The sequence below is a fragment of the Sturnus vulgaris genome, chromosome 2, assembly GCF_052056855.1.
Source record: "Sturnus vulgaris isolate bStuVul1 chromosome 2, bStuVul1.hap1, whole genome shotgun sequence".
Classification (NCBI taxonomy): domain Eukaryota; kingdom Metazoa; phylum Chordata; class Aves; order Passeriformes; family Sturnidae; genus Sturnus; species Sturnus vulgaris.
The window spans coordinates 94,916,511-94,942,539 of record NC_142244.1 but is presented as its reverse complement, the minus strand read 5'-3'; the positions used below and the strand labels follow the sequence as shown (position 1 = coordinate 94,942,539).

Sequence of the window (26,029 nt, the reverse complement as noted above, 5' to 3'; positions counted from 1 at the left end):
GGAAATTTCTGCCTGTCCCATCAAGAGCTGTTTCTTGGGTGTGTGAGAGAACCTACAGGGTGATGAGTACAAGCTTCTGAGAGGACTTTGTTAAAAATACAGTGTTCCTTGCATAGCCTCCTGGGAGAGCAGGAGATGCTGCCTGATGCTCCAGCATGTTCTGCATTCTGCTGCCACCTAGCAGTTAGGCAGTTACAGGCTGAGCCATGTCCTTCGTCACTTTCCATCCTCTTGTCACCTCCTTTCCCCTATTCCTTCTGGCATTGAGGCCAAATGGACTGATACAGGACTGCTGGTGGAATAGCAGTTACTGTAGGGATCTCATAGATAAGCATTCGTCCTGATGAAGAGCCCTCTCCTTAAGTGAACTCTTTGATTTTGGAATCTTCCCTTGCTTGTTGCTGGGTTCCTTGTCTCTCTCCTTGAAGTGGCAGCACCAAGTCCTGGACTCTGGTCTTCCAGACTTCCTGTGTCTTGCTTGAAGTCAGAATGCTGTTTTCAGCAGAGCTTGCTTACTTTCCTCCTGTAGGAGAGAGGTAATGATCAATGGCAAGAATAGCTCTGTGTAATTCAGATTACTTGATAAAATTGACTAGATTTTCAAACCATATGCTTGTTCCTCTTGCTTAATTCTCAGTCTTTGTTTTAACTTCCAGAACATGTCAGGAATACCAGCCTGGGTTTTCTTTTGGCTGAGGCCCTGCCTAGCTGCCACTTGTGCCTATTGCTCTTGCTGTTTTTCTTCCTTTGGCCCCCTTGCCCTGCAGTGCTTCCCTCAGCCAGCCATTTGCCCTTAAAGATCTCTGCTATCTCTTGGAATATAAATTTCAGAATCTCATTTTCCACCCCTTGTGACATCCTCTTAAGGTTATGTTAAAATGTCTTGTCTGTTGTTAACATCTATGTGGTGAGGGAGGTTTGGGCCCTTGTCACTGATCATCTCCATCAGGTGTGCCCAGAGAGAACCCATTTGAAATTTTCAGATGGGTTGAATCTCAATTCTGCCTTGACTGAGGCCATCAGCCTTTCTGTGTTTGATTAGTCAGATTATTTTCTTGCTTTCAAGCCTCGTGCATTCAGGATTTAGGCAATGCTTCACAGCCCTAGTAAGTTGTGAGAATGGAACCAGGTGCTTCACTACACTATCTGCACTCATTTTTTGCAAGATCAAAAGCACTGCAGAATACAGAGCCACCTGTTGTTACCATATAAGTCTGTTAGAGTTGAATCTGTCACTGTGGGCCTTGAAAAGGATTTTCCTCTTGGTATCTAAGTAGCCCTCTCAGTTCTATTTGTACACAGGTGTAAGACACCTGAGAAGCATCCCAGGTGAATGTTGCAGGTGACAGATTAGTATTGCCTGTGGTACCTGCCACCATGTACAAATATGAACCAACAGAATGCATTATTGTTCGGAGTCACTGCTCATGGCAACTCAAATCAGCAGAAGAATTATTTTCCAGAAAGTTCATTCTTTAGTGGGTCATGTGCATTTGCTTCCTCCCTCTTTATACCCCTTGGAGGCTCTTGCTGTGGGGATTCAGCAGTTCATAAGGAACTGAAGAAGCAGCAAGTATGTGCCTCTTCTCAGCCCTCAGCTAGGAGGAGGTTAGGTAGCTGAAATCTTGTGTTTGGGGTACTGCAAGGGCAAAAATCCAGTGAGATGTACATGCCCTCTCTGTGAGAACGTGTGCTGTCAGCCTTCACCCAAAGCCCAGCATTGATGCACATATCACAAACAGAATCCAGTGAAAAACTGATCTCCAGCTAGCCAAGCTTCATTGCTTTCAAAAGGCCTGAGGAGACTCGGGATTTGTGGATGTTGTCCCCTGAGGTGGGGCAGCTGCTGAGTTAGGGTGCAGGTCTTTATCTCTAGTGGTGTTACTGGTGTGGATAAAGCTTGGGAACACCAGCTCAAGGCAGAGATACCCTCTTGGTTATGTCAGGAAACTACTGCTGCTTGTGGTAAGAACTATTAATATTCTGTGGCTTCCTCACAGATGTCTTGATTAGAAAAATAGTATTTGAATATATGCTAACAGTACCTTAAATACAGGTTTATGCAACTTGCAAACAGAATTTATTTCTAATATGTGTAATGGATCTTGATGAAAATCATTCACAGTGAAGTGGGATATTTATTTACTTTCTGCATGTAGGCTTATATTGTTGTTTAACTTGATTTTGATACGCAAAAGCATTTGTAAGCAAAACACTGGTGCTGGATATCTTTTCAACTCTATCTGAGCTCATTCAGCTAGAAATCCTAAAAAGAAATTGGCAGTGATAAATTCAGTTCATTAAGTTCATTCTAAGTTTATGTTTATTTAAGACAGTGCCAACAGGTGACCATGAATATCTTAAGCCAAATCTAGTTAACATAATCAGCCATAAATTGGAAACCTTGTAGAGTTTTCATTGTGAGTACAAACATTCAGTGAATGAGAGCATGAGAAAAATTACTGCTTTTATTTATTCTAATGTAGATATTTATACTTTGGATTACAATAAAAGGGATTAATACTTAAAAGTGGATTTTCATGTGTATATGGCTGAAATGTATGCATAAATTTAGCTTCTCAAATGGTCTCTGGTTGGCCGTCATTTTGGGCGAGCATAGGCAAAAAGGAGTGCTCTGGATTTTTTCATAACTAGGAGAGTATTTCAGAGGCTTTTGCTTTTTCTTATTGCATTCAGGCATTGTTTTGGTTTATGTTACTTTAAGAATTTAGCATGTGATTGAAGCTGATATTAAGAAACTGTTGGTTGCAGTTTTCCTCCATGCTTCAGGCAAGTGATCTAATTTGAACTCAGAGAAGGAATCTAGAAATTAATAATTTTCATATCTTTTCTTTTTTAATGCAGTTTTGATTAGCTACCATCTACAGTGTCTTCAGCTTAATTGTAACAGCTTCTAACATCTCCCAAAACACTTAATGAGCCTGATGGTGTAGGAGGGTACTCTTCAGAGTCCTTATCACACTCTGCCTGGCTTAAGTGAAATATTTTGCTGTGCACCTGAAGATCTGTTTTGGAAAACAGGGCCTAGCATGTGGTACTACATTTAAAAGACAAAAGACCATCTTAAACCATGAGATGAAGAATCTATTTGTTCCAGAGGAGGGATATTCATCTCTATTATGTGACTCTTCATTCACAAGTGGTGGCCATTCCTTGCATGAGTTTTGAGGGCTTAGTGGAGCAATAATGAATTAGTGATAGGTATGCATACAGAAATACCTGAAGTAAAACTCAGGCAATTAGGCTTCTTAAAGGTGATTTTTATATATATCCTGTCCACAAGGAGAGATTTTCATTCTCTTTGCTGAATTTTGAAAGGAGGATGACTCTCTGAATCAATGTGTAGGAATTAATAAAAGCACGTTTAAGAGACAGCTGCACGTTTTAACCAGTAAGCCAATAAAAAGCCTAAAACCAGTTTTGAAATTTCTGATGGGAAGAATCTCAAACAGTAGAACTCCATTCGTAATGTTTTTCAAACTTCTTGCATCAAATAGAATATATTAAGGGAAGCTTCTCCCCCCTGCCAGCTACGACTGTAGCCTTGAGCACAGCCTGTGCCTGGGATATTTGCCTACTTCTAGCTGTGCAAGATTACAAATTCCTGCTTGCCAAGCCCATTTTCCAGGCATCTCCACCAGAGAGCTGCATCCTGACCTCTATTGCAGCTGAGTCCCTGCTAACTCTGCATTTATCTAGACTTGAAGCAAGCAAGGCAGAAATGCTTCCTAGGGCTTTCAATGCCTGTTTGTAGGAATCGATTTGCAGCGTGTTGGGGTGGAACTTATTTGTTCCTCCCGGTCACCTTGGGGAGGAAGATGTGTAGAAATGCTTTGAGCTGCAACATTTGCAGGAAAATTTTGGCTCCTTTCTTCTTTTATCTCTCTGTTTCAGACAAAATCATGGATTCAAGATTGCTGGATGAGAGCAGCATCCATGCAGAAAATATAAGCAATTGCATGTGGTGTTTCAACAGCAGTTTCTGATCCCAGCTTTCAGGAGAGGGTTCTTTGTAAAAGGAACTGCCACTGCCAATGCCAGGTTATGCACATTTGCATGTCTTTACCAAACCAGAGTTTGTAGTTACATACTTGGCATTTGCAGGTTGCAGTGGAGTGTACTTTCAGTGGGCTGAAGACGCTGCTTCCTAAAGTGTTTGCATGCCATTTTGGTCAATACTATCCATTATTATGGCATGTTAAGGCTTGAATTTCTTTTTGAGAACATGAATAAGACTTTTCCTGAGAGTGGGTCAAGACATGACTCTTGAAGAGACTGAGGAAACGCAGTGGGTTTTGCTGATGTCAAGTAAAACAATCTTTCCTCTGCTAGGTAGAAAAATGGCAGTGTGAATATTAATTACCATTGTGGGATAGATGTTGCTTTACATATTCTGCTAATCTGGTTTTCTGTTCATTTCATTAAAATTCCATCTTATAATTAAATGACTGGCTCTAATTTCCTGATTCTTCCCTTTGTAAATACCAAATGCCAAAGTTTTGTGTAGCTGAACTAGCTCATGGGGAAGAACTTAAGATAAAACAACTAATATATTAAAAGTCATTGCAGGCATTCTTCCGCTAATCCACATCTAATTAAAAAAGCTGAAAAGTGTATCTCGCTTAAGTGTGGCAAACCTACATAATTGTCTTTTCTGTGGATGTGTGGAGAGCCAGCTTTTATGCTGTTGCATGTGGGCAGCATAAATAAGATGGGAGTTATTGCTGGCTCGTGGATTCGGGTGGAGAAGTCCAGACTGCAGAGTTTCTTTCCAAAGAGGCTGTGGGTACTCACTGAGAGAGCACCACCTGTTCTCTGCCCCTGCGGCCTCAGGGTGGCTGCTCTGGGAAGACTTGCATGGCTGATAAGGAATCCTCTGCTTGTACTTAGGAGCTCCATAGCAATTTATTCCTCCCTCACATGTTCCCCACTGTTCTCCACGTGGCTGTTTCTTAGAACCAGTGGCTCATCTCAGCCCCATTCCCTTTTCCATAATACTTGTGGAAGTGTGCAGGAGTCCTGGATGTCCATGATAGTACAGTGCAGGTGAACCTTGCATTTCACAGCACAGCTACAGTCTATCAAATGGTTAAATCATATCATGCTTTTCTGCATTACTGCATTGTGTTTGTTCCTTCAGGCTGCTCCCTCCTGCAGTCCTTTCCAACCTGAATAATTTTGTGTTTGTGTGTGTGTTATACAGGTTTTGTGTTTCACGTTATTTTGGGGGAAGTGCAGTGATTGGTGTATTTTGGTTTTGTTTTGGTGGTTTTGCTTTTTTTGTGTGTCAGCTTTGCCTTTTGGGTTTCTTTTAAAGATTGGAATTTGGGTTTGGGAATCACTTTTAAAATTCCCATGTGAAAGTTGGGACAGAAAACAGATTTCTACTGCAATGAATGCATTGCATTTAAGGGAATCGTTTCCATGAAAATAAAAAAAATAATTAAAACACATTAATTTTTCATCCTTACTTTGTACATTTTTGTAATTACAGTAAAGAGTTACCTTTCCTCAGATAGACCAGTGGTTTCTACTGTGACACAAGTTCTTTCTCAGTTCTTACCGAGTAGGTTGCTTATGTAGAAGTCCTGAATAACGAGTCAAAGAAAAAGATTTTTTCAGGAAATAGTGTATTTTAAGAGTAGAGTAGGAGTAGATTCAAGTTAATTTTACCCTTTCTGGCTTTCTTCCCCTGAACCACCGCCATCAAAAACTGAAATGACTGAAATATTATTTTGGGCAACACTAAATGTCAAGTATTTGGTGCTGCTAACAAATTATAATAACTGTGAGAGAGTTTGTCCCATAGAGCATTTTTGTGGGATGTGTGAATCCCAGGTACTTTCCTGTTTGGATTGATGAGGACAGAAGCTTCCGATTTGGTGTTGTTATTAGGAGAGGAAACTCCTGTTACAGATTTGTTCTAGCACTAGTACTGCAGTCTTGCAATACAGTTAATCATCACTGATTTTAATAAGGGGGTTGACACCTCTTTTCCTTTTCTCACACAAATGTTGAATCGCTGTTTCAGAGGACTACCAAGTATTTAGCCAGCCAATACAAAGAAGAATATCTCTAGCAAGAGATTGCCCGAACCCCATTATTAAGACTCTCAGTATGAAAGGTAAGAGACTGAATTTTGGCCCAGGCTGTGAATTGCAGAGGATGGATCCAAATTTCAGTCTTTGATATCTTATGACCTACAGGCACACTGTGTAGCTAAGGTTGGGTGACAACAGTGCATCATCATCATCTTGTCATCATTGTCCTCTCTGCTTTGTGACTCGTGCCAAGGTTCCCTTGTGAGTCCAGTGCTTCAGTTTTGGATGTCCTTGAGGGCTTAGGAATCAACTGAAGGAAGTGCTCCTGCCTTGCTCCAAGCTGAACCACCACTGTTGTAGTATAAGACATTCTGTGCACAGGAAGTTTTTCTACTGGGATATCCTGGAGCTAGAATCTTCAAAATCTTAATATTCACAATGCTGTTTGAAGGGAAGGGATGATGTCTTGGGCTTGTCATTGATATCTGTATGTGTTGCTGTTGACTTGTCATTGGTGTTTTGATTTCAGCTTTTATCTTAGTGACATTTCTTAATATTTTTAATCGTCAATGTTCTGTTTTAAATCCTTTCCCATAGAAATAATTGTTACATTGGATAAAAATGAACAAATGGTTTGTGCTCATACATAGAATTCTATCAGGAACTGTTATATAGGTTTTGGTGTGAAAGCAGACTTAGTCTGAGCTGTATTAATTGGGCAATAACCAGTGAAGGTTCTTCTGTATCTACAGGTATTAATCAAAAAAGTCCATGCCAAATACCAAGGTACAAATACAGCTGAAAATTGGTTTTTGCTCCTAGGAGCAAAGTACTCTGCATAGAGGATGTTGCCATTATTGCCATAAACTCCTCTTAATGCAAATATTTAAGGGTTTTTTTAATACGGTATTTGCAGAAATAGAGTATTTAAAAGTGGGCTTCATCTCACCTAATTCTTGGTGTCTAAAAATAAAACAGTAAAGAGTCTCTGCACCCCCTGTGATAGCTGAGGAGAGACAGGTATGTCTATTGGCTATTCATCCCACCCTAAACGAGGTGTCTAAGCTGCATGGGATGAATTGCTCTCCAGTGGTCCTGCCCACCATCAGTAGGAAACGGGTTCTCCCGTGAATGTTGTGTCCTTCAAACGTGGGGCTGTCTTAGGGGGTTCCTGGTCTTTACTGGTTTACTCTAGTTTTGAAATCATCCCTTCCCTCCCCAGAACTTCCTCTCTGAGGTTCCTTGTCTGTCTCCAAGCAGGTTCTGTCTGGGTTTAGGAAAGGAAGAGGAAAGGAAAATGATTAGGATAAAAGCTCTGTTTGTTTTTTATTGTTTGGCATTTTTTAAATCAAAAACGAGCTTTCTAAAAAAGACAAACAACTTTGTATCCCCTGATTATTTGTTTTATAAGGAGAGGAAGAACAAGCAAAGATCATTCAGTATATTAGATTAGAAACTGATCCCTCAGAGACTTGGTACACAATAAAAGTTGCTTGCCCAGTAGGTTTTATTTAGCAAGGTGAAATTTCTCTTCAGAGTAGAGGTCAATATTTCAGGATTGTGGAGGATGTGCTAGAGAGGTAGGAACTCAAAACATTATTAGGAAAAAAATGGCTTATTTCTCTGAAGTGTACCAGTGATCTGGGCTTCCAGATGCTATTTAGCTGTAGATACACTGTCATGCTTTGTAACTTCCACTTTTTTTAATCTTATACATTCTTTTGGTATACCATGGATCTTCAGGATTGCTTATTTAGGAGAGAGTGAGAGATTGCAATAGCCACGATGCCAATTATGAGGAAACATGAAAAGGGGCCAAACAATAACAACAACTGCCAAACTTCAGCTGTTTTGGGAACAGAACTTTGGCAAAATTCCTTCCCTAGATTGCTTATAATGCATTTAAGAGACTAGTTTGGAAGGATAAGGACTCCTGAGATCTGGTGTCTTCCTTCAGACTTCCTTACTGACTCTGGTGGAGAAATCTTTATTGTGTTAGAAAATCAAGTGTCATGAAAGACTGGCTTACTGAAGTTGCCATACTAGAATAAACTGGTGATTCATGTTAGTGGGAAGTGGAGCAGTAATCATTTTAAGTGTACTGAAGGAGTTTGGTGAAGCTGCTAATGTACAAAAATATTCTAATTATAACCAGTTAGAAAACCAGGTTGCAGTAAAAAGTGTTTGTACCTTCAGAGATTGGGGGAGGAGGATCTTGCTGAGGTCTGGGTCTCAGTGCCCTGTGATATCTAATCAGAAGAGCTTAGTATGGTTCAGGAATAATTGGGCTGTTGGATCTGTAACATTCATTTATACAAGGAAAATACAAACAGCAAAACACAAATTCTGGCTGCTAGATCCACGGCCTTATTTTATTGTTACAAAGTGAGCCGAGTTAAATGTAATTTTTAATGAATTTAACAGAGCAGGGGCAAAGCAGTGCAACTTCTGTGAAGGAAAACAGAGCTGTGCACATCTGCGCAGATTAACATGAATGAATTAAGAAATTACTCTCTCATACATTTCTTAAAAGCTTTGAAAGTAAGGCACTCTGGTTTTCAGAATGCCACAGTTAATTCTGGGTTTTAAGACCCCCTCCTCACACAGCTGTTAAATTTACTTACTAATAAGTTTGAATAATTTAGCAGTAGCTGAACAGTATGAGTTGTGTAAAACTTGCCATTGGTTCAAAATTATTGAACCAATAATTTTCCTAGGTGTTCCCTAGGGATTTCAAAGGAGGTGGGCACCTGGCAGTCTGACACACAGCCCAAGTTGTGCAAGTCTATGTAGGAAAGGTTTCTGTTCCCTAGCAGCTTCTACTGTAGGCCCAGCTGTGTGTTGAGACAAGTCCTCAGGCTTGGAGCAGTGGGTAGTCTCATGCTTCCAAACTGCAAACAGTGTCCAACAAACAAAATAGAAGGGGAACATCTTCCACTGGTATTGGAAAAATCAAAGTCAGGTAGTAATGTTTGTGAGGATATGTATATGTCATATGTAATAATTTACAGGCAGCTAGGTGGATGATGTTGACTTTGAGCACTAAACAAAAAAAGAGAGATATTCAATACCCTGAATATTAATAAAAAATTGCTTCCTTATTCTTTGCATCATGTCTTGCTAACCTGTGAAGCTCAGTGCCATATGATAGCAAATTTGAAGAGCTTAATAACATTCAAAATTAATTAAACTTTTGGGTGGATACCATGCTCTTTTATCTTATACAGGAAAAAGATAAACCCTCCAGCTTCAAAGATGAGTTGGTAATAACTAACACTGAAAAAAACTTGACTGTTGGCCACTGCTCATTAAAAAGCCTGAGGATCAGTCATTGCTGCTGCTCAGTTAGGAGAGAGAACAAGGGCAGACAGTCTGCTTAGAGATATTGCTTGCTGAAAAAACCACTTTGACAAATGGTCTCTTGTCTGGGCCACCTTGGCTTTGCTTTCAAAGCATTAAACCTCCAGAACCACAGGTGAAATGACATCATACATACTGCTCATCTCAGATGTTTGTACATAAACTAATCCTGCAGTGGAGCTGTCAGCAGCAAAGCAACTGAAGTTAGTATTATAGCTATTGGTAGATTTCTGTCAAGGTAGTAGTCACTGGGATTTTTCTGGGGTTTTTGTAATTGAAGATGTATGTTTACTATGTGAGATTTGTTTTGGCATTACATGCCTCCTACGGCAGGCAGAGTGGGTGAGGTTGCTTGTTTGTTTGCTTATTGTGGTGGGTTAACCCTGGCTGAATGCCGGGTGCCCATCAAAGCTTCTCTGTCACTCCCCTTCTCAGCTGGACAGGGGAAAGAAAATATAACAGAAGACTCGTGGGTTAAGATAAGGACAGGAGAGATCATTCACCAGTTACTGTTTTGTTGAAGTATGTGCAACAGGCTCAACTTGGGGAAATTAATGGAGTTTTATAACAAATAAAATCCGAGTAGGATAACGAGAAATAAAACCAAATGGTGAAACACTTTGACTCCACCCCTCCCTTCTTCCCAAGCTTATTTTAATTCCAAAACTGTTCATTTTCCTGCTGTCAACAGTGCAGGGGGTTGGGAAATGGATACTCTGGTCTGTTCATCACATATTGTCTCCGCTGCTCTTTCCCCCTCGGGGAAGGGACTCCACATTTTTCCCCTGTTCCACCATGGGATCCCTCTGACAAGAGACAGTCATCCACAGACTTCTCCAGTGGACTTCCCATGGACTGCAGTTCTTCACAAACTGCTCCAACATGGATCCTTCACATGGGGTACAGTCCTTCAGGAACAGATTGCTCCAGTGTGGGCTCCTCTCTCCGTGGGGCCACAGGTCCTGCCAGGAGCCTCTTTCACTGCATGCTTTCCATGGGGTCACAGCCTCCTTTGGACATCCACCTGCTCTGCTACAGTGTGGATTTCCATGGGCTACAGAGGCACAGCTGCCTCACCGTGAACTGTACCACAGGCTGCAGGGGAATATCTGCTCTGGAACACCCCCTCTTCCTCCTTCACTGACCTGAATTTCTGTGGCCTTCATATATTCTCACTCCTCTCTTCTCTGGCTGCAATTGATTCAGCATGGTGACTTTATCCTGTTTTTAAATCTATTATCCCAGAGATGTAACCACTGTCACTGATGGGCTTGGCCTTGGCTAGTGGCAAGACTGTCTTGGAGCTGGCTGGCATTGGCTCTGTTGGACAGAGGGAAGCTTCCAACAAGTTCTCAGAGAAGCTCTGTTGCCCGTCTTCGCCTTCCCAAAACTTTGCCCTGAGTACCCAATACACATACCAACTCTGTGGACACTTAAACCAGGGAGAAAACATTGTGACTGTGAAATTACCTGCTGATATTACCTGCTGTAGATTTTTTCTATCACTTTGTAAAAACAACTTACACGGTCAGATTTATTGTTTGAATTTGATTTGGATCTTACAAGATTTAAATTAACAAGCATCATTAAAGTATCTGCATTTTTTGCAGGGTATTATAGAGAAGTCGAAAGTGAAAGGAATTCCTATCATTATTGATGCAGTAAGTATTTTTTTAATTTCAGTCAGTGGTTTAACATTTAAGAATCTATTCAGTGATGTTCTTCTTACTGTGTTTTGCAGGATGGACTGTGGCTCATTTCCCAGCAGCCTTCTCTAATTCAAGGCTACCAGCGAGCTATTCTTACTCCAAACTATATGGAGTTCAGTAGACTGTATGAAGCCATGGTGAGCTGTTTGACTTTTTGGTATTTCACTATGTGCAAGTTTAGTCTGTTTGTCCTTGAAAATAAGTAACTTATTACTGGCTTAAATATTGTGTGCTGTTTCTTGTATGTGATAAAAACACTCTCTGGGTTATTATTCCATGGGATAATTGCCACAGCAATGCATTTTCCTAAACTGAGCTCTTTTTTAAAGAAGACTCATTCTCATGAATTTTTAACATTGCAGTGGGTATAGAAAAAATACACAGAAAGACTGATGATGTTGCCCTTTTTTTTCCCCCATGCATATGTAAGTAGCATGTGTTAGAACATGTTGTTCCAGTAGCAAAATATGTACTGTGTATGGAATTCTTGTGTTGTAGCTTAGAGACCCCGTAGACAGTAGTGATCATCATGGATGTGTGTTGAGACTCAGCCAAGCCATGGGGAATTTGACAGTTGTGCAAAAGGGAGAAAGAGATCTTATTTCAGATGGAGAGAAGGGTAAGTGAAGCCTTCTGCTTTTAGCAATGTGATTGTTCTGTTCTGTTTGCTTTCAGTCATAGTCCAGTAGAGTGTATAGCAATTGGCTGTATTCTGTTGAAGATGAAGGGATTGCTTCCTTTGCAGATCACCTTCAGATGATTTGTGTAAATTGATATTTTAAGAGTGCAACTGAATTTATTTGCTGAAAAAAGTAGCCAATTTTATTTCACATTTATAGATGTTATATTTTACATTACATGGGTATTGAGAAATTAATTATTTAATCTTTGTGAACTGTTTGAAAGTTCTTTGCTGAGATCGTTTATGTAAGTGAAGCTGTATTTTGCTAAATGGATACAAAATAATACTGTTAGTTCACGATGTATCAGTGTGTGTGAGAAGTGAAGATGTCTTGAGGCTTATGACCTGCTCAGTTCCTTTATGCTGTCCATCATGGGGCTGCAGATAACCATGCACATATACAACTTTACAGCAGCCCTGACAAATTAAAAAAATTAACTCTAGATTGCCCTTGCAACAGTCTTCATACCAGTGTGGTTTAAAGTATACTTATATTAGCTGCTTGTCTGATGCTTTTTATACTGATCATTTACTATGATCAGTGTAAAATTAATTCATGAGTGCCTTCGTCACATTTTGCCTGCATGGTCTTATTTCACATACATAACAAGCAGCAGCTCTGCTTTTAATTACTTGAAATGCTAATCTCTGATAAATGTTTATACTGCTTCAGAACTGTTTTGTATATACAGTCAATTTTTCATTACTGAGAGGAATGGAAGCCTTTTATAACAGAAAAGCAGATGTAATATGACAACTGGTTTGTGCAGAGCCATCTTCCACATACCCCATTAGTGCAGACATTGTAGCAGACTGCAGCAAGTGGGACCTGGCAGCAATATGGTTATGGTTACATCTGTGTGCTAAAGGACCTTCCTCACACAGCACCCAGGTTTCCCCACAGGAAGTCTGCTGTCATATTTGCACCTCTAGCAGATTTGATTTGTAACCTTGGACAGTTAGGCCAGGCTTAAAGGTGGATGAACTCTGCTGGAGGATAAAAGGTCTTGACTCCAGTTTATGCCAGCTAGAGAGCTTTAGAGCATTGTAGTTGTCTTCTTTCTCTGCTTTTATGTCAATAATTTTCTTTTTATACAGGATTGTTGCTTTTTAAATGAACGTTGGGAAGACTGGGTGAGCACTTTAGATTGAGTACATCATCTAGCATATGTCTGTTCTCCTTTTGAATGGTTATTCTTGAGATTGGTGTATCACCACACCTCCTGGAGAGACAGGACAAGTCTCCAATGTCTCTTGCCATGCAGGATTAAAAAAAATCAGGAAACAAGTGAAGTTCTTTCCAGTTTCAATTTTGAATGTTCATATGTGGCACAAGTTCATGTAGGTCTTGTGTGCTTTGGGGGTTTTTTATTGGTTTTATTTTTTCCCACCTTGTTATTTGTCTTTGTTGTGTTCTGGCATTTTCTCCTATTAGTGAAGTGGCTTTTGTTTTGAAATAAAAACAGTTCTGTGCCTTTACAGCAGTTGATTGATGTCCAGCTGTAGGCTGCTTTCTTGTTCTTACCTTGGTGCTATCACTGATGCTTTGTTGGATTACAGACATTACAAGCAGCATTGCTGAACTAAAAAAGCAGGTTATAATGTCTGTTACAAGAACTGTTTTTAGAGTTTGCATGACTTGGAAGAAGGTTCTTGAGAATTCTGCAGAAGCTAAAGACTTCAGCTTCCTTTTAACAACAATGTTCTTTGGGTCTGATCTGCTTTTTTAAAAGCTTCTCAAATGCAAAATTATGTTGAAAAAGGAGATTCTACTATGTGCTCTGTGCCAAACATGGAATATCTTGTCATGTCACTGACCTTGAATTCTTTCCCAGGTTTTTTGCTCGTATTTTTCATCTGTCTCTTTTCATCTGATGTAATTTTTTTTCAGCTAAGACTACATACATGAGGGAAATCCAAGGTTATTGGATCGGGCCAATGTCCTCTGAGCACAATCAAACATTATGAAAAGATCTGTGTACTCCTCTTGCCTTTTATTTAATGTGTCATCGTCTATTTGTAGTTCTTAAGCCCTACCTATTCGGCATTTCCTGCTTGACTTCCTGTGTTCAGCATACTGACACTCTAGTTTGCATATATTACTTTTAAACTATCTCCTTTGGGAAAATACTACATGTGTGCTTTCAAGGGAGGGAAAAAAAAGAGAGAAAAGTAAATCTCAGTGCTCTCCAGGGAAACCAGAAACTGAGAAATTGCAAACTTAACCATGTAACTTTAGTGTTTTATGCTTAGTTGTTAAGGGAGGAAGGCTTTTTGAAGATGCCAAATTTTGCAGTAGGGAAGATTGGGTTTGTGAGTGCTTTATAGCCTAGAGTGATTGTAGTGGTTATTTTCACAGTACTTTTATTCATAAGTCTGTAGGAAATGCAGTAGACACTTTACTTCTGTTACCTGAAAACAGAAAGGGTTACCAGGTGATTTGGTGTCAAGTATTGCTGAAGAATTATTCTCAGCAAAAAGCTTTGCAGTCTACACAGAGAGACTTGATAACTCTGATTGGAAGCTGAAGTTTAATAAATTCAAAGTAAGGTTTAGACAAATTAACCTAGACAAATTAACCAGTACAGCAACATACCTGAAACTTTGCTAGATGCACAAACTTTGAAGTATCTGGATACCTCTAAAGTTTGTTTTCACAGATCAGACTAGCTGGTGCAGGTGATTCCTTATGGCCTCAAAGTCACATACTGGCCTCTGTGAAAGCAGTAGCAATCCTCCAGTATAAAGGAGGTTTTTCTAAAATTTGTCTCTATTTCAGTAGTGAGCTGCCAACTGGCCTGTAAACATAATCACCAAGATTTTAAATTAAGTTTATATACTCTCTTTCTCTTTCCTTTTGCAATTTCACATTATAGCTTGGTCTACAGTTGTTGATTCCCTGCTCTACAAAGATGAGCTTCACCATGCTCTTGGTAGGTGATATCAGTGCCATCACTGACCAGGGTAGGAATGAGTACTCAGCCTATGGGTAAAAGGTAAGTCAGCTTTTATTCACTATGGCACAGCTCTCTAAGGTTATCTTTTTATTATTCTTTGGAGAACTGGTCAATAATAAAGTGTGGTTATACCAGCCTTAGTTCCTAACATGTTTAAAATTTGGTTAGGTCCTTGAATTCGAGTGTTTGGATTTTGGTTTTTAAACATTATAGTGAGCTTTTCTGTGTTTGACCCTCCTCCCTTCCAAAAGGCAGGCTTCATGGGAACTGTCCTACTACTGCCTGGAACTACTTTTTCCTGGAACCAGTAGCTAAATTTGCGTTTCTCTCCAGTTGCTCAGCTGCAGCTATGGTCAGAAGAAGCAAGGAAGCATGCAAAGCAGAATACTGAGTACTGGCTGTGGGGTAAAAAGCCAAACTCTGGCCATGAGTCCCCAAGTAGTACTTCTAATTCCAGCCATTCATCCCCCCACAGAGCTGGAAAGGAAGCTGTTCCATACTTGTCACTGCCTGGCTCACTCACAGCTGCTGAGCAAATCTCACCTAGATTTATAACTGAGAGCACCTTTGTCTGCAGTCCTGCTTCTGCAGAATGAGCAAAATGGGGAGGTGATGGCTCCTGTCCCTGGTGCCACTGTGCTGTCTCTGGCACATGCAGCCCAGCCAGCTTCTCCCTGGCACTGTTCACCTGGCCCCTGCCTCCTGTGCCTATCCAGCAAAACTAATGGAAAATTTGGGTCATTTTCATCTCAAATTGCCTGCTCTATCTTGCACTCAAGGACTTATCTAAGTTTTAAAAGTGTGATTAGGGAATAAAAAAGTATAAGCACCCTTTATATAAAAGCCAACTTACATTTTCCACATCAGTTGAGTTGTTTCTCCAGCCAGAGTCATTAAACTTGGTTTCCCTGTCTGTATGCACTCTGGGACATGTTCCCGGGATTCCATGATCTCCAGCTATGTGCTTTTGTGAACTAACTTGCAAAAGGAAAAAGATAAATTTCTTACTAGTATAAGTACATGCTAGGTGAGAGATGTATATTGGTAAGAGATTTTACTAAAAATCTGATAATGATCTAAATCTTGCATTGATGAGGCAAAAAGATCCTTGGTAGCTACATTATTTGCATAGAAAATGAAAATCTTGAGCCTTTTAATTAAACTGGAGTGTGTTTGTTGTGTGGGATGGCTGTTAGCTGATGGATCCAGTTGGGCTGTATCAGAGGTTAGAATGGTCATGCTTCATACATGGATTCCTCACCACATTAGGGTGAGTGTAATACCCCTCCTCTATAAGAGGAAAACAAGTGCAAGGAATTTGTTTAGGATGTCTGAAATTCAGGAGTTAAAAATCTCCAGTCTTTCAGTCTGCAGTCTCAATAAATGTGATATTTCACATAGGCTCTTCAGTCTTCTCAACCATCATCAGAAGAACTAAATTATCCCATGTTTCACATGCCCTGCTCTAAATGCAAAAGTAAAAACCACCCTAGAGATTAGTTTATTTTTTTCACTACTTGGTGAACATGGTGAATCAGGAAGAAACAGATACACACTACCTTTTATAGTTAGAAAAACTTGGATTTCTAACTGTGATGTATCTAGAAGCTGGCATTGGAAATGGTGCTGCCTGCATACAGCCATATCAAAATCTGTGCTTCCCAGTTAACTTGTAGTGCTTGAAGTCAGCAAAATTACTTCATTCTGATTTTTTTTTCCTTCAAAGAGAGGACAGCTACTTACAGTTACATAACAGACTGTTGTGGTTTGGGTTTTTAAAAAATTAAGCATACAATACCCATAAATAGGTCATTCTTCTGGGCTTTTGGCAGCAGCAAAATTTGGGCTGGGGGTTCTTTCAGCTTAAAACTTGGCAATGATACAGCTAGGTGTGACACCATGGTCTGAATGCTTTCAGAAATATAAATGTATATCTTACCATTGCTCCCTTTTCAGCACTTCTTGAAGATATTTTATGGCCTGAAATATATTAAACATAGAGCTACTAAATAACTTGGCCCTAGTAACCCAGAAAGTCTGGGGCAGAGTTTTGAATTGTTTGAAGGCTAGAACTCTTGGATTTCTACATTACAATATTCTGTCAGTGTGACAGCATTCAATTTTTTGTTTCTGTGTTGCACTCATTTCAGTGCAATTATTTCCATGGATTTAGGTACACAAGAAATCCTTGTGATTATATGTGAGGGATGTGTTGTATTTGCTGCCTTTAGCTCTGGCAGTATTTATGTGATGTTTACTTGCTGAGACTGTGTTGAAACTGGTGAATAGGACTCTGGTTGTTCTGACTCCAGCAGATCTCCTTGCAGGCATTTCCTCAGTGATGACATTTTTATTTCATCTAGCCTTTTCTTCTGATATGTGTGCTGCATGAATAAGTGCTAGGGAGTTGGGTAACTTTTTTATCCGTGAGAGTTACTTGGTGTAAATAAGTTTCCATTAAAAAACTGTCTGCTACTTACACTGAGGTGGGTTTCCTTTGATTCATTACCCTGAGAAATAATGACATCGGGTTTGGTTGCTCAGACCTGTTGGAAAGCAGAACTAGACACCCTGCTCTAACAGCCAGCTTGACCAGCATGAATTGTGTGTTTCTGTCAGTGGAACTGTAAGTGAACTTCTCCATTGTTTTGATCCAAAATGGTGTCAAACTAATTGACCTTAAGTGGCCCTGGCTGCTGCCTTTTCAAAATTGACACATTGTGGTGATTTCAGTCTTTGTAGTTTCCCTTTGTCCCACATCCAGTCATCTTGATCTCCTCAGCTCTTCCAAGAGCCATGTTTTCTATGTTTGCTGATGTACACGAACAACTGATCAAAAACAGCTTCATCCTTCCCTAAATAGAGCATTGTGCATGTTTCCAGGGAATAGAACTGCCCACCTTCTCATGGCTGGCTATTCAGCCATGTCCAGCTCATAGAGCTCTTGTAATTTTGCCACTGGTTGTGACTTCTTAGTGCAACGTAAACCCCCATGGTCCTTAAAGAACTGCTGGAACTGACATGCAGTGGGGGATGTTACACTGGGGGAGTGTGAAGACAGCAGTTTCATTTTTCTGTTCTAGGAGAAGGGTGGGAAAAGAATCCTGTGTTGATTCAGCAGTATGCCACTTTGTCTTGGTGCCACTGTGGGATTCCTTCTTATATTTAAAAGCTCTTAATAATGGCTGTAATTCAGAAGTGTTTTTAAATCCTTTTCCTATTGCCTGTCGTCATGTTCATCATCCTTTTATTTTGAGATATTCTTTGATCAGCTGAGCCTCTGCACAAGAATTGTGTGTTATATCTTTCCCTCCTCATTCAAGTGAATTTCCTCTAGTTCTGCTTCTTTGAAGGTATTCCATGGATTTGTTTTCCAGCATTTGTGTGCAGAGTACAAAGGTCTGCTTTTGTTGTTGCCTGTGAGGTAGTCTGCACATTTTCGAGACTTACTTTTTAAAACCATAAACAAAAGACCACTTTTTTTTGTTATTTAGCAGAGTATTATAATTGGCCTAGTTTGAGGAGATCTTGTTTTCCTGTACAGCTCAAAAATGACTAGAAGGTTGTAGGGCTACAGAATAGTGGCAGATGGTGACATACAGCTAATAAGCAGGGGCTTGTGCTCAGCTGTCAGTCAGAAGGCCCCAAAGCTTTTGAACAGAGGATTTCCATCCTGCCTCCTGCCAGGAGTTCAAGCCCTCAAAGTGAAAATCCTGTGAGATAGCATCTTCAAAGTAGTAGAATTAGAGGTAATTTCTCCAAAGCACTGTATTTAAAATAAAAATAAGAATAAATCACGGCACCTAAAAGGGCATACCTTCTTCAGATAGCTAACTCAGAAGGGCATTACACTTGTGAAATCTGACATTAGCTACTGCTCACTGGGAAACACATCCAGAATCTTAATTTGAGAGGGGGAGGGGGAAGGGGAGAAGAGTGATTGGGAAAATGAACTGCTGGCAGGGCTGCAGTGGTGTGTGGTGTGCTCGTGGTGACTAATGAATCTTTGCCCTCTCCGTGGCAGCAAACACGCACAACTGCCTGGCCCTGCTAGCCCCGCAATTACTGCTGGAAGGATCGGTAGGAAATGGAAGTGAAGTACAATTCTTTGCTGTTGCACATAATGAACTGGAAGGAGTTTATTGGCATTATGTAGTATTTTACCACTTGCTAGTTAGAAAGATGTATTTGCAAGTACTTCAGTTCTGTGCAAGTTTTTTCCATTAGTTTGAAAAAGAAAAACTGTTTCGAATTTTAAAAATATGGGCAGTACTCCCTCTAAAACACTTGGCCTGCACTGTTTATACTCTTTGGAGAAACCCAGCCCAGGCCTGAGGTAAGAGCTGTTGTCCAAGCAATGCCTGATCTTGCTTTATCCTTAGCTTGTATATTTGGCATGCTCAGAAGCACACAAGTGATTGTGTGCACAATCCTGAATCCTGCAACAGCTGACTGGAGATACTAAGGATCACACTTGGCCAGTCATGATTCTGCCATCTCTTCCATCGTCCTAGGAGAGGAAAATAAATTTCTTCTGGGTTTTTTTTTTCAGAGCCAAGCAAGTAAAAAGCTAAGGGTAGGTACATACCCACAAGAGAGTTCAGAGAAGGCTAGCAGAATTGATGCTGTCTTCTTTTTATGTGCCTTATATGTCCTCCAGCCTTCCTGCTTGGGCTTGTTGAGAGTGGAAAAGAAAGGAGTTAAATGTAATGAAACCATTTACATGTACTCATAGTTAAAGCTGCACAAAAAGATCAGTTTGACCAAGGTCCTTTGTATATTTAAAATAGAAATGTAACATCTGATATCCTGACACAGCGTACCCACGATGACACTGCTGACAGAAACATACACGGATGGTGAGGACACTGTCCACTGGCAGGCAAAAATAAATCTGTCTTGTATGTGCTTTTTACAAAGCCTAAAGAAAAGACTGTTTCAATAAAATACTTCTGTGATGGACATGGTAGAATATTTGAGATTTTAGTTCTATTTTGCATTTGCTTTTTGTAAACACCTTGGTTTACACTGGCAAGCTCTGAAGGTCAGAGACACTGAAGAGTTGTATTTGTGCAATGGCTTTGTGGAAGGACCTGGTCCAGTTTGGGGTGATGGCTCATGATGGCACATGAACTAAACTCACCTGTGCAGGCTGAGTGAAGTGAAGAAAGTGCACACATTGTGTAATGTTATGTACAAAGGATTAAAAGGTAATAAGGAAAGTGTTTTTTAAAATGTTAATGCAATTTTTTTTTAAGATTAGTGTATTTCAGTGTATTCTTCTGACTGTGTTGTCTCTCACCTGTTAGTTGCTGTGTGCCTCAGAGGGTAACCCTTGGAACTGCAGTGCTGTCATTGTAAACTGAGGGATGAAAGCACAAGACTTTGGTTTTGGTTTTCTGTTCACAGTACTTGTGTGCAGTCACGAAGGAAGCAGCCGGAGATGTGGTGGACAGGGGGACCTCCTTTCTGGCTCTCTTGGAGTCATGGCACACTGGGCATTTGTTGCTGGAGCTGAAAAAACAAATGGGTATGAATATTAATTAATAATTGCTGTGAGTCTGTGTTCACCTATGGCAACTGTTGTAGACCTGCTTTCCAGATGAAATTGGAGATTTTGGTTAAAAAGCATCCATGTACTTTTAAAAAGCGTAAGGGTGTCTAGAGCAGTCTGTATAACAGTAATAATTTTAATAGGACAAACCTTTCAGTAATCTAATGTCTCCCAAGTGTGGGGCAGAAAAATGAGCCTCTAGATCTGTGTACAAGGACTTCTATGTATGAGGTACGTGTTTTCAAAACAATTGAACGTAGGCAGAAAGTAGAAAGGATAAATAAATGGTAGTCATTGGCAATAACATCTCTGTAATTCAAAAGACATGTTGTTTGGCTTTGTTTTTTCTCTTTTGGTGAGTCTTCCTGTATTGTGGCTAAGTAATTCAGTGGGGCAGGTATGCTGAAACTTGCAAATAAAATACAGTTTCAAAGAGAGTAATCGTTTTAAGGCCAAATGGCAGTCCACTTTGGTTGTACATAAAGCAGCCATGCTTTTGGCATTTTAGTTAAATTATGTCAGTTCCTGCTGAACTAGCTGGTTCAGATAGTCCTGGAGTCTTTATGTGAAAGCATCAGCTTTAAATAAAGTTGGAAGCAACATAAGCAGTCAGGGAGTTACAGTCCCTCTTCTCAATAAGTAACGAGCTATGGAAGTTTGAGGAGTGGAGACCTTTCATAGTCTTTGGGATGCTGCATGCAGTGCACAGTGTCAGATATCCATGGGAGTTATCCAGGCTGTGCTTGTCCTTGCCCTAGGGGGAATGAGTTGAATCAGGCTTCAAAATTCTGAAATCTAAATCTTGGTTTCCTTTGTCATCCTGGGTATCTGAATTTGCAGCTGCCACGAAAGGAGGAATTCTGTTCTAAGTCGTTAAAAGAGTGCCTTCATTTTTGCATGGGGTACAGCACAGCAGTATTAAATTGTTGGAGAGATTAGCAAACACAGCACGTTTTCCAGGCTCTCCTGACATGAGCTCCCATGGCTTTTCTAAACAGCTCGCTCAGAAACTCCTTTATTTTATAGAGGAAGGAAAAGTATAATTGGCATCAGCAATGCATTGTGTCTCCTGCAGTGGTGTTAAGGTGACCCTTCACAGACACCTGCTGTACCAATCCTGCCTACCTCATGTGTTGCAGGAGAGGAGGAGCTTTTTGGGTACAGTGAGTCAGGGCATCCACTTGGAGACTGCACTGCAGGCAGTCCAGCCAGTCCTTCCAGCTTGTGCCTGACTGGCATTTCAAAATGGGTCTGTACAGAGAGGTTTTCAAACACTGACATTGTGCTGGCTTTCAGGGGTGCTAGAGGTACAGTAGGTGGGATTCCTCACTTGGGTAGAGAGGATGCTGATGTGTTTGGTGCTTTAGCTGCCTTGAGCCCAAGAGCCTGTACACAGCTCTTGTTTCAGAGCAGTATTTGGGCATCCAGGATTCACTCTCAAGGTGGCTTAAATACTCCTGCTCCTTGATGAGTACATGGAAATTTTGCTTAGGTAACACCTAATTGTAAAGTCATGTCTTGCTTTCTTTGTGTTTTACATTGGGATCCTTCACAGAACTCTTAACTTGGCAGAGTAGTCAGGAGGTCCTTAGTGTGTTCCAGGCAGCAATGCTCAGCTGAAGCTGAGCTTTGTGAGGTTTATTATCAGCCAGACCTGGAGCACAGCACTGACTGCTGAATTACTCTGCAGATGTTTTCTGTTCTAAGGCAGCAGAATGACTCCCATGGCCCAGCCTATGAAAAGATGCTCTGGAGGTAAAAGGTGGAGGTGGCTTTGGACTGTGCTGGCTTCTCTGGGGAAGGTTCAGCATTACAGATCTGGGTCTGGGTACACTCTCTTGGGCAGTTCATAACTGTGTAGGAGGCATTACAGCAGTGTGCCTTAGCTTGTGTTGTGGTCTTCACTTGCCACTGTACCCCTGTGAAACTGATCTACTGAAAGCCCTGGAGCAGTCTCTGTAGCCCTGCTGAAAATCATCTGTCTGCATCCCCATGACCTTCCCCCACCCCAGCAAGACAAAACTAAATGGAGTTACCCAGAGAATAGAAAGGGGGTTGAAATGTCAGGTGAGCCTTTGGTCCTCCTCTGAAGGAAAGCATGAAGCTTCACGAGTAAAACTAAACGTGGAACACCCTCCCCATTTTTTAATCCTGTTGTCCTTTTGCATGCTTTGGCCCTGGTGTTTCTCACTCAATCACTTGCTGTGCCATGGGTAGGGAAGTATTTGTTTAAAAAAATTCAGACAAAAATGCTCTGCAGTACAAGAGTCTGAGAACATGTTTGCTTAAGAGGCCTTCCTAGCAATGCTAATATTTACAAGTACAAAGATGATGTCCACCACCTTATAAATTGCATAGAAGTGTTCAGATTCTCTTTTTAATTTTCTGTTTTTTTTTTCCTTTCAGTCAAAATCCCTTTCTAGTGGCTGCATTTGGAGCTTGCTCTCTCACAAGGCAGTCTAACCACCAAGCCTTTCAGAAATTCGGACGTTCAATGACAGCCTCTGACATGATTTCAGAAGTTGGAACAGCTTTTAACAAACTTTTTGAAACCTGAAGCCAAAGCTGCAGAGAAGAAGAAAAGGAAGAACAATGACTGCAAGAGTAATTACATGTACCGTAGAATTTACATAATGCACCCTTTCAAGTGCTGTAGCAGCATTGGTATGTTAGGTAGATATTTTTTATTTTTAAGAATAGAAAAATATGATTAATGTAGATATTTTTTAAGAGTTTGGAATACAAAAATGTTTTGGCTGAAATAAGCTGTAGTTGCAGAACTGTTATAATATAATAAAACTAAACTGAAAGTATTCCTCTGTTCTTTTTGATAGTTATTGAGCAATAACTAAAGTGTGAACAACAACAAAAAAAATGCACTTGATATTTAGATAAAATTCTTCCACCAGCTCAACTGAATTTCTTGGATTTCAGCAAGGTTGTCACTTGTCATTATTAGACCCTCTGTCTAGAATTAGCTATTGCACTTCATGTTTTGCCATGCTAGTATAGTAAAAAGCAAAAAGTAAGCCTCTTTGGAAAGGGAATGCATGAGAGTTGCTGTAGATTTTGAATGTAATTAGTTGCCTTTTCCCATTCCTGGTCTCAGAGGCAGCATTCATTAGGACAAGGCATCCCTGTAATGTCTTGTTAATTTTTTTTAAAAGGTTTCCCCTTGGCAGAATAAAGATATGCTATAGAAATCCTAGAAGTAAAAGTCATTAAACAATAATTAGGCTTACCTGAAAAAGAAATAAATTTCTGTTTTCTTATCTGGTTTTGACTCAATACAATGAAGTTTTGAAATTGTCATTTGGAGAGGTACTAGGCGGGGCAAGAAACTCCGTGACAGCCAGCAGAACTGGTTCAGCTCTCAGTGATCATGGAAGAGTGAAGTGCTTTTAAAACTCCAGCTGCCTGCTGGGTCAGAGCTCAGAGCAGCCCAGCACACAGACCTGTAGGTGGACAGCGATGAGCCAGCAGGAATACAAGCTGAAGGAACAAAAGGCAGCCCAGAGCTCGTACCTGTACCTTCACAGCAGAGTGCAGGCAGTGTCTGCTGCAAGTCAAAGGCAGGAACAGAAATAGGGTGGTCGGTGTTTGAGCTTCAGGTGCAGTACTTAGTACTGCAAAAAGGACTTTTTAGAGCAAAAAGTGTTGAGGCTTTTACTTGATTTTTGCAGGACAGACACACTGTGAGAACCACACAGATCTGGCACACTGACAGAGCAGGCAAGCATTACGTGTAAAGCAGAACTTCCATGGGATTTTGCACAGGACCATTCCTTAAATTTTTGGCGATTTAGTCAAAGCTTGTCGGGATTGAACCAGAGTGGAGAGGAAGGCAAGTTCATGCAAAGTAAATTTACTGGGTACTGCCCTTGAACCTCCACTCCTGCTCCAAGTGTTCCTGCTCATTAAAGCACCAGAACAAGCACGTAATGCACGCAGTTATTGCAGCAGATGTCACCTGCTCAGCACAGCCACTCTTGTGGTGCTCTCAGCTGGAATGTGGTGTCCCACAGACCAGTCAGACTGTTCTCATTCCTTGCAATGGCTGCCTGCAGGAAGCACCTGCAATCAGAAAGGCTACTCCAAATACTTCAGTCCTTACAAGTTGGTATTTCTGGATGCACTGTGACTACTACCTCACCCTGATGCATTTTTCTTTTTAAACCAGTTACCTATTTTTAAAATAGGTTTTTAAATGTTTGCTTGTGTTGCTCTATGAGGGTTCACAAACTACTCTTAAGAACTGAGGTTTTAGTGTCTAATTTAAGCAGTTTTGTAAACTGTCTGCATCTTTGGGGAAACAAGTTATTATTTCCCCCTTTAAATGTATTTGAGAAACCTGACTACTTTTAAATAAAAATCAGAAGGTTAAAACTGATTTTAAAACAGCTACTGCCTTTAAAATAAGTAATTTTTTTTCTTGCAATTAAAACATCAGTGGTATTATAATCTAAATGACGTGTAGGCAAAGTCAATCAATTAACAGAGCTCAGTACAGATTTCAACCTGCCCCGTTGGTTTTAAAGCTACACAGAAGTTGTAACTGTTATTCACTAATGTATACAAATTGTTACAATTTTTAAACATTCTGGAAATGTAGCAGTTTCTTTTGGTAGGAAATAAAAATAATAGCAAATTGACTGGACTTTGTTTGGTGTGTGCTGATCCCTTTCACACAACAGCTGAGCTGCTGCTCACCATTTACTCTGTTTTGCTAGAACAACACTGCCACAAGCAAATGTACAATACCAGCTGTGTCAGATAAGCACCTGTGCCCCAGTGCTGAATGAAGAGACACCCCACTCTTCTCTGGAAGTACAGATAATAATAGAGAAAGGGAGCAGAAAAACAGCTATGCATTTTATTCTCAACAGTATAAAAGAAGCCTTTAGGCTCTTGAACAAATACTTTGAAAACACCTAAGTGTCTTGCAGATGAACCCACATTCTTCTGTTTTTATAAACTGATTTTTTAAAAGTGCAGGTACCAGGCAAGTACTAGCCCCTTAACAACACAGGCCCTAGAACACAGGTCACCTCAGGTGTAAGAGAAGCTTCTGCACCTCTGCCCACAGCCACAGCAGCCAGTGCCAGCAAAAAGGCAACAGGTAAAAACTAAACATATTTTATACAAATATATATACTAATATATATACATCCTAATTTTAGTTTCTCAATTCTGGAGAGATCCTGAGTGTGCTGCACTCCCAGTGCTAGAGAAATGTCCTTGTATTTTGTGCAAAAGCAAATAGAAGATACCAAGCCTTACAGGTAACTGGATACCATCATATATTACACATAAAAGTGTCACAGGATCAAAGCAGCGCCACTGCAATAAGGAAATACTTAAAAGTGTCCCCCATTCCTCTGTCTGAGAGGGACAGAATTGTCAAACCAACAGGCATAAAATGAAGTGTTTTTACCTTAAAGACAGGCCTAAGTTCCTGCCTCTGCCTTCACTGTGTTTAAATTCTGTGTCAGGTCAGCAACATGGGGTGAGGGCAGATGACAGAGCCTTTGGGCTGGGGCAGTTCCTGCAGCAGAACAGACCCGTCTGTGTTAAATCAGTGCAGCTGCTCCTGTGGTGCCTTGTATTCTGGATGCTTCCAGCACCTGTTCTGCAAGGCCTGTATTTATTTACCAAGTGCTAGTGCCAACAGTTTTGCTCAAATTACATGCTATCATTTTTAGCCA

At 40.5% G+C, this 26,029-nt stretch overlaps 1 protein-coding gene across 3 annotated transcripts in view; it reads left to right on the top strand.

Moving 5' to 3' along the window:
* The window catches only part of NAXD (NAD(P)HX dehydratase), a 48,952-nt gene extending 25,815 nt beyond the window's left edge, over positions 1–23,137 (top strand). For 2 of the 3 annotated variants that reach the window (XM_014883229.2, XM_088160163.1), the window contains 5 exons: positions 11,033–11,083; positions 11,164–11,268; positions 11,630–11,750; positions 20,180–20,300; positions 22,731–23,137. In XM_014883229.2, coding sequence (XP_014738715.1) covers positions 11,033–11,083; positions 11,164–11,268; positions 11,630–11,750; positions 20,180–20,300; positions 22,731–22,881 — 549 coding nt within the window. In that variant the 3' untranslated portion in view covers positions 22,882–23,137. Of the gene's footprint in view, positions 1–11,032; positions 11,084–11,163; positions 11,269–11,629; positions 11,751–14,689; positions 14,810–20,179; positions 20,301–22,730 lie in introns of all 3 variants that reach the window. The other variant, XR_015801735.1, reaches the window with a different exon arrangement.
* Positions 23,138–26,029: the final 2,892 nt, after the last annotated feature.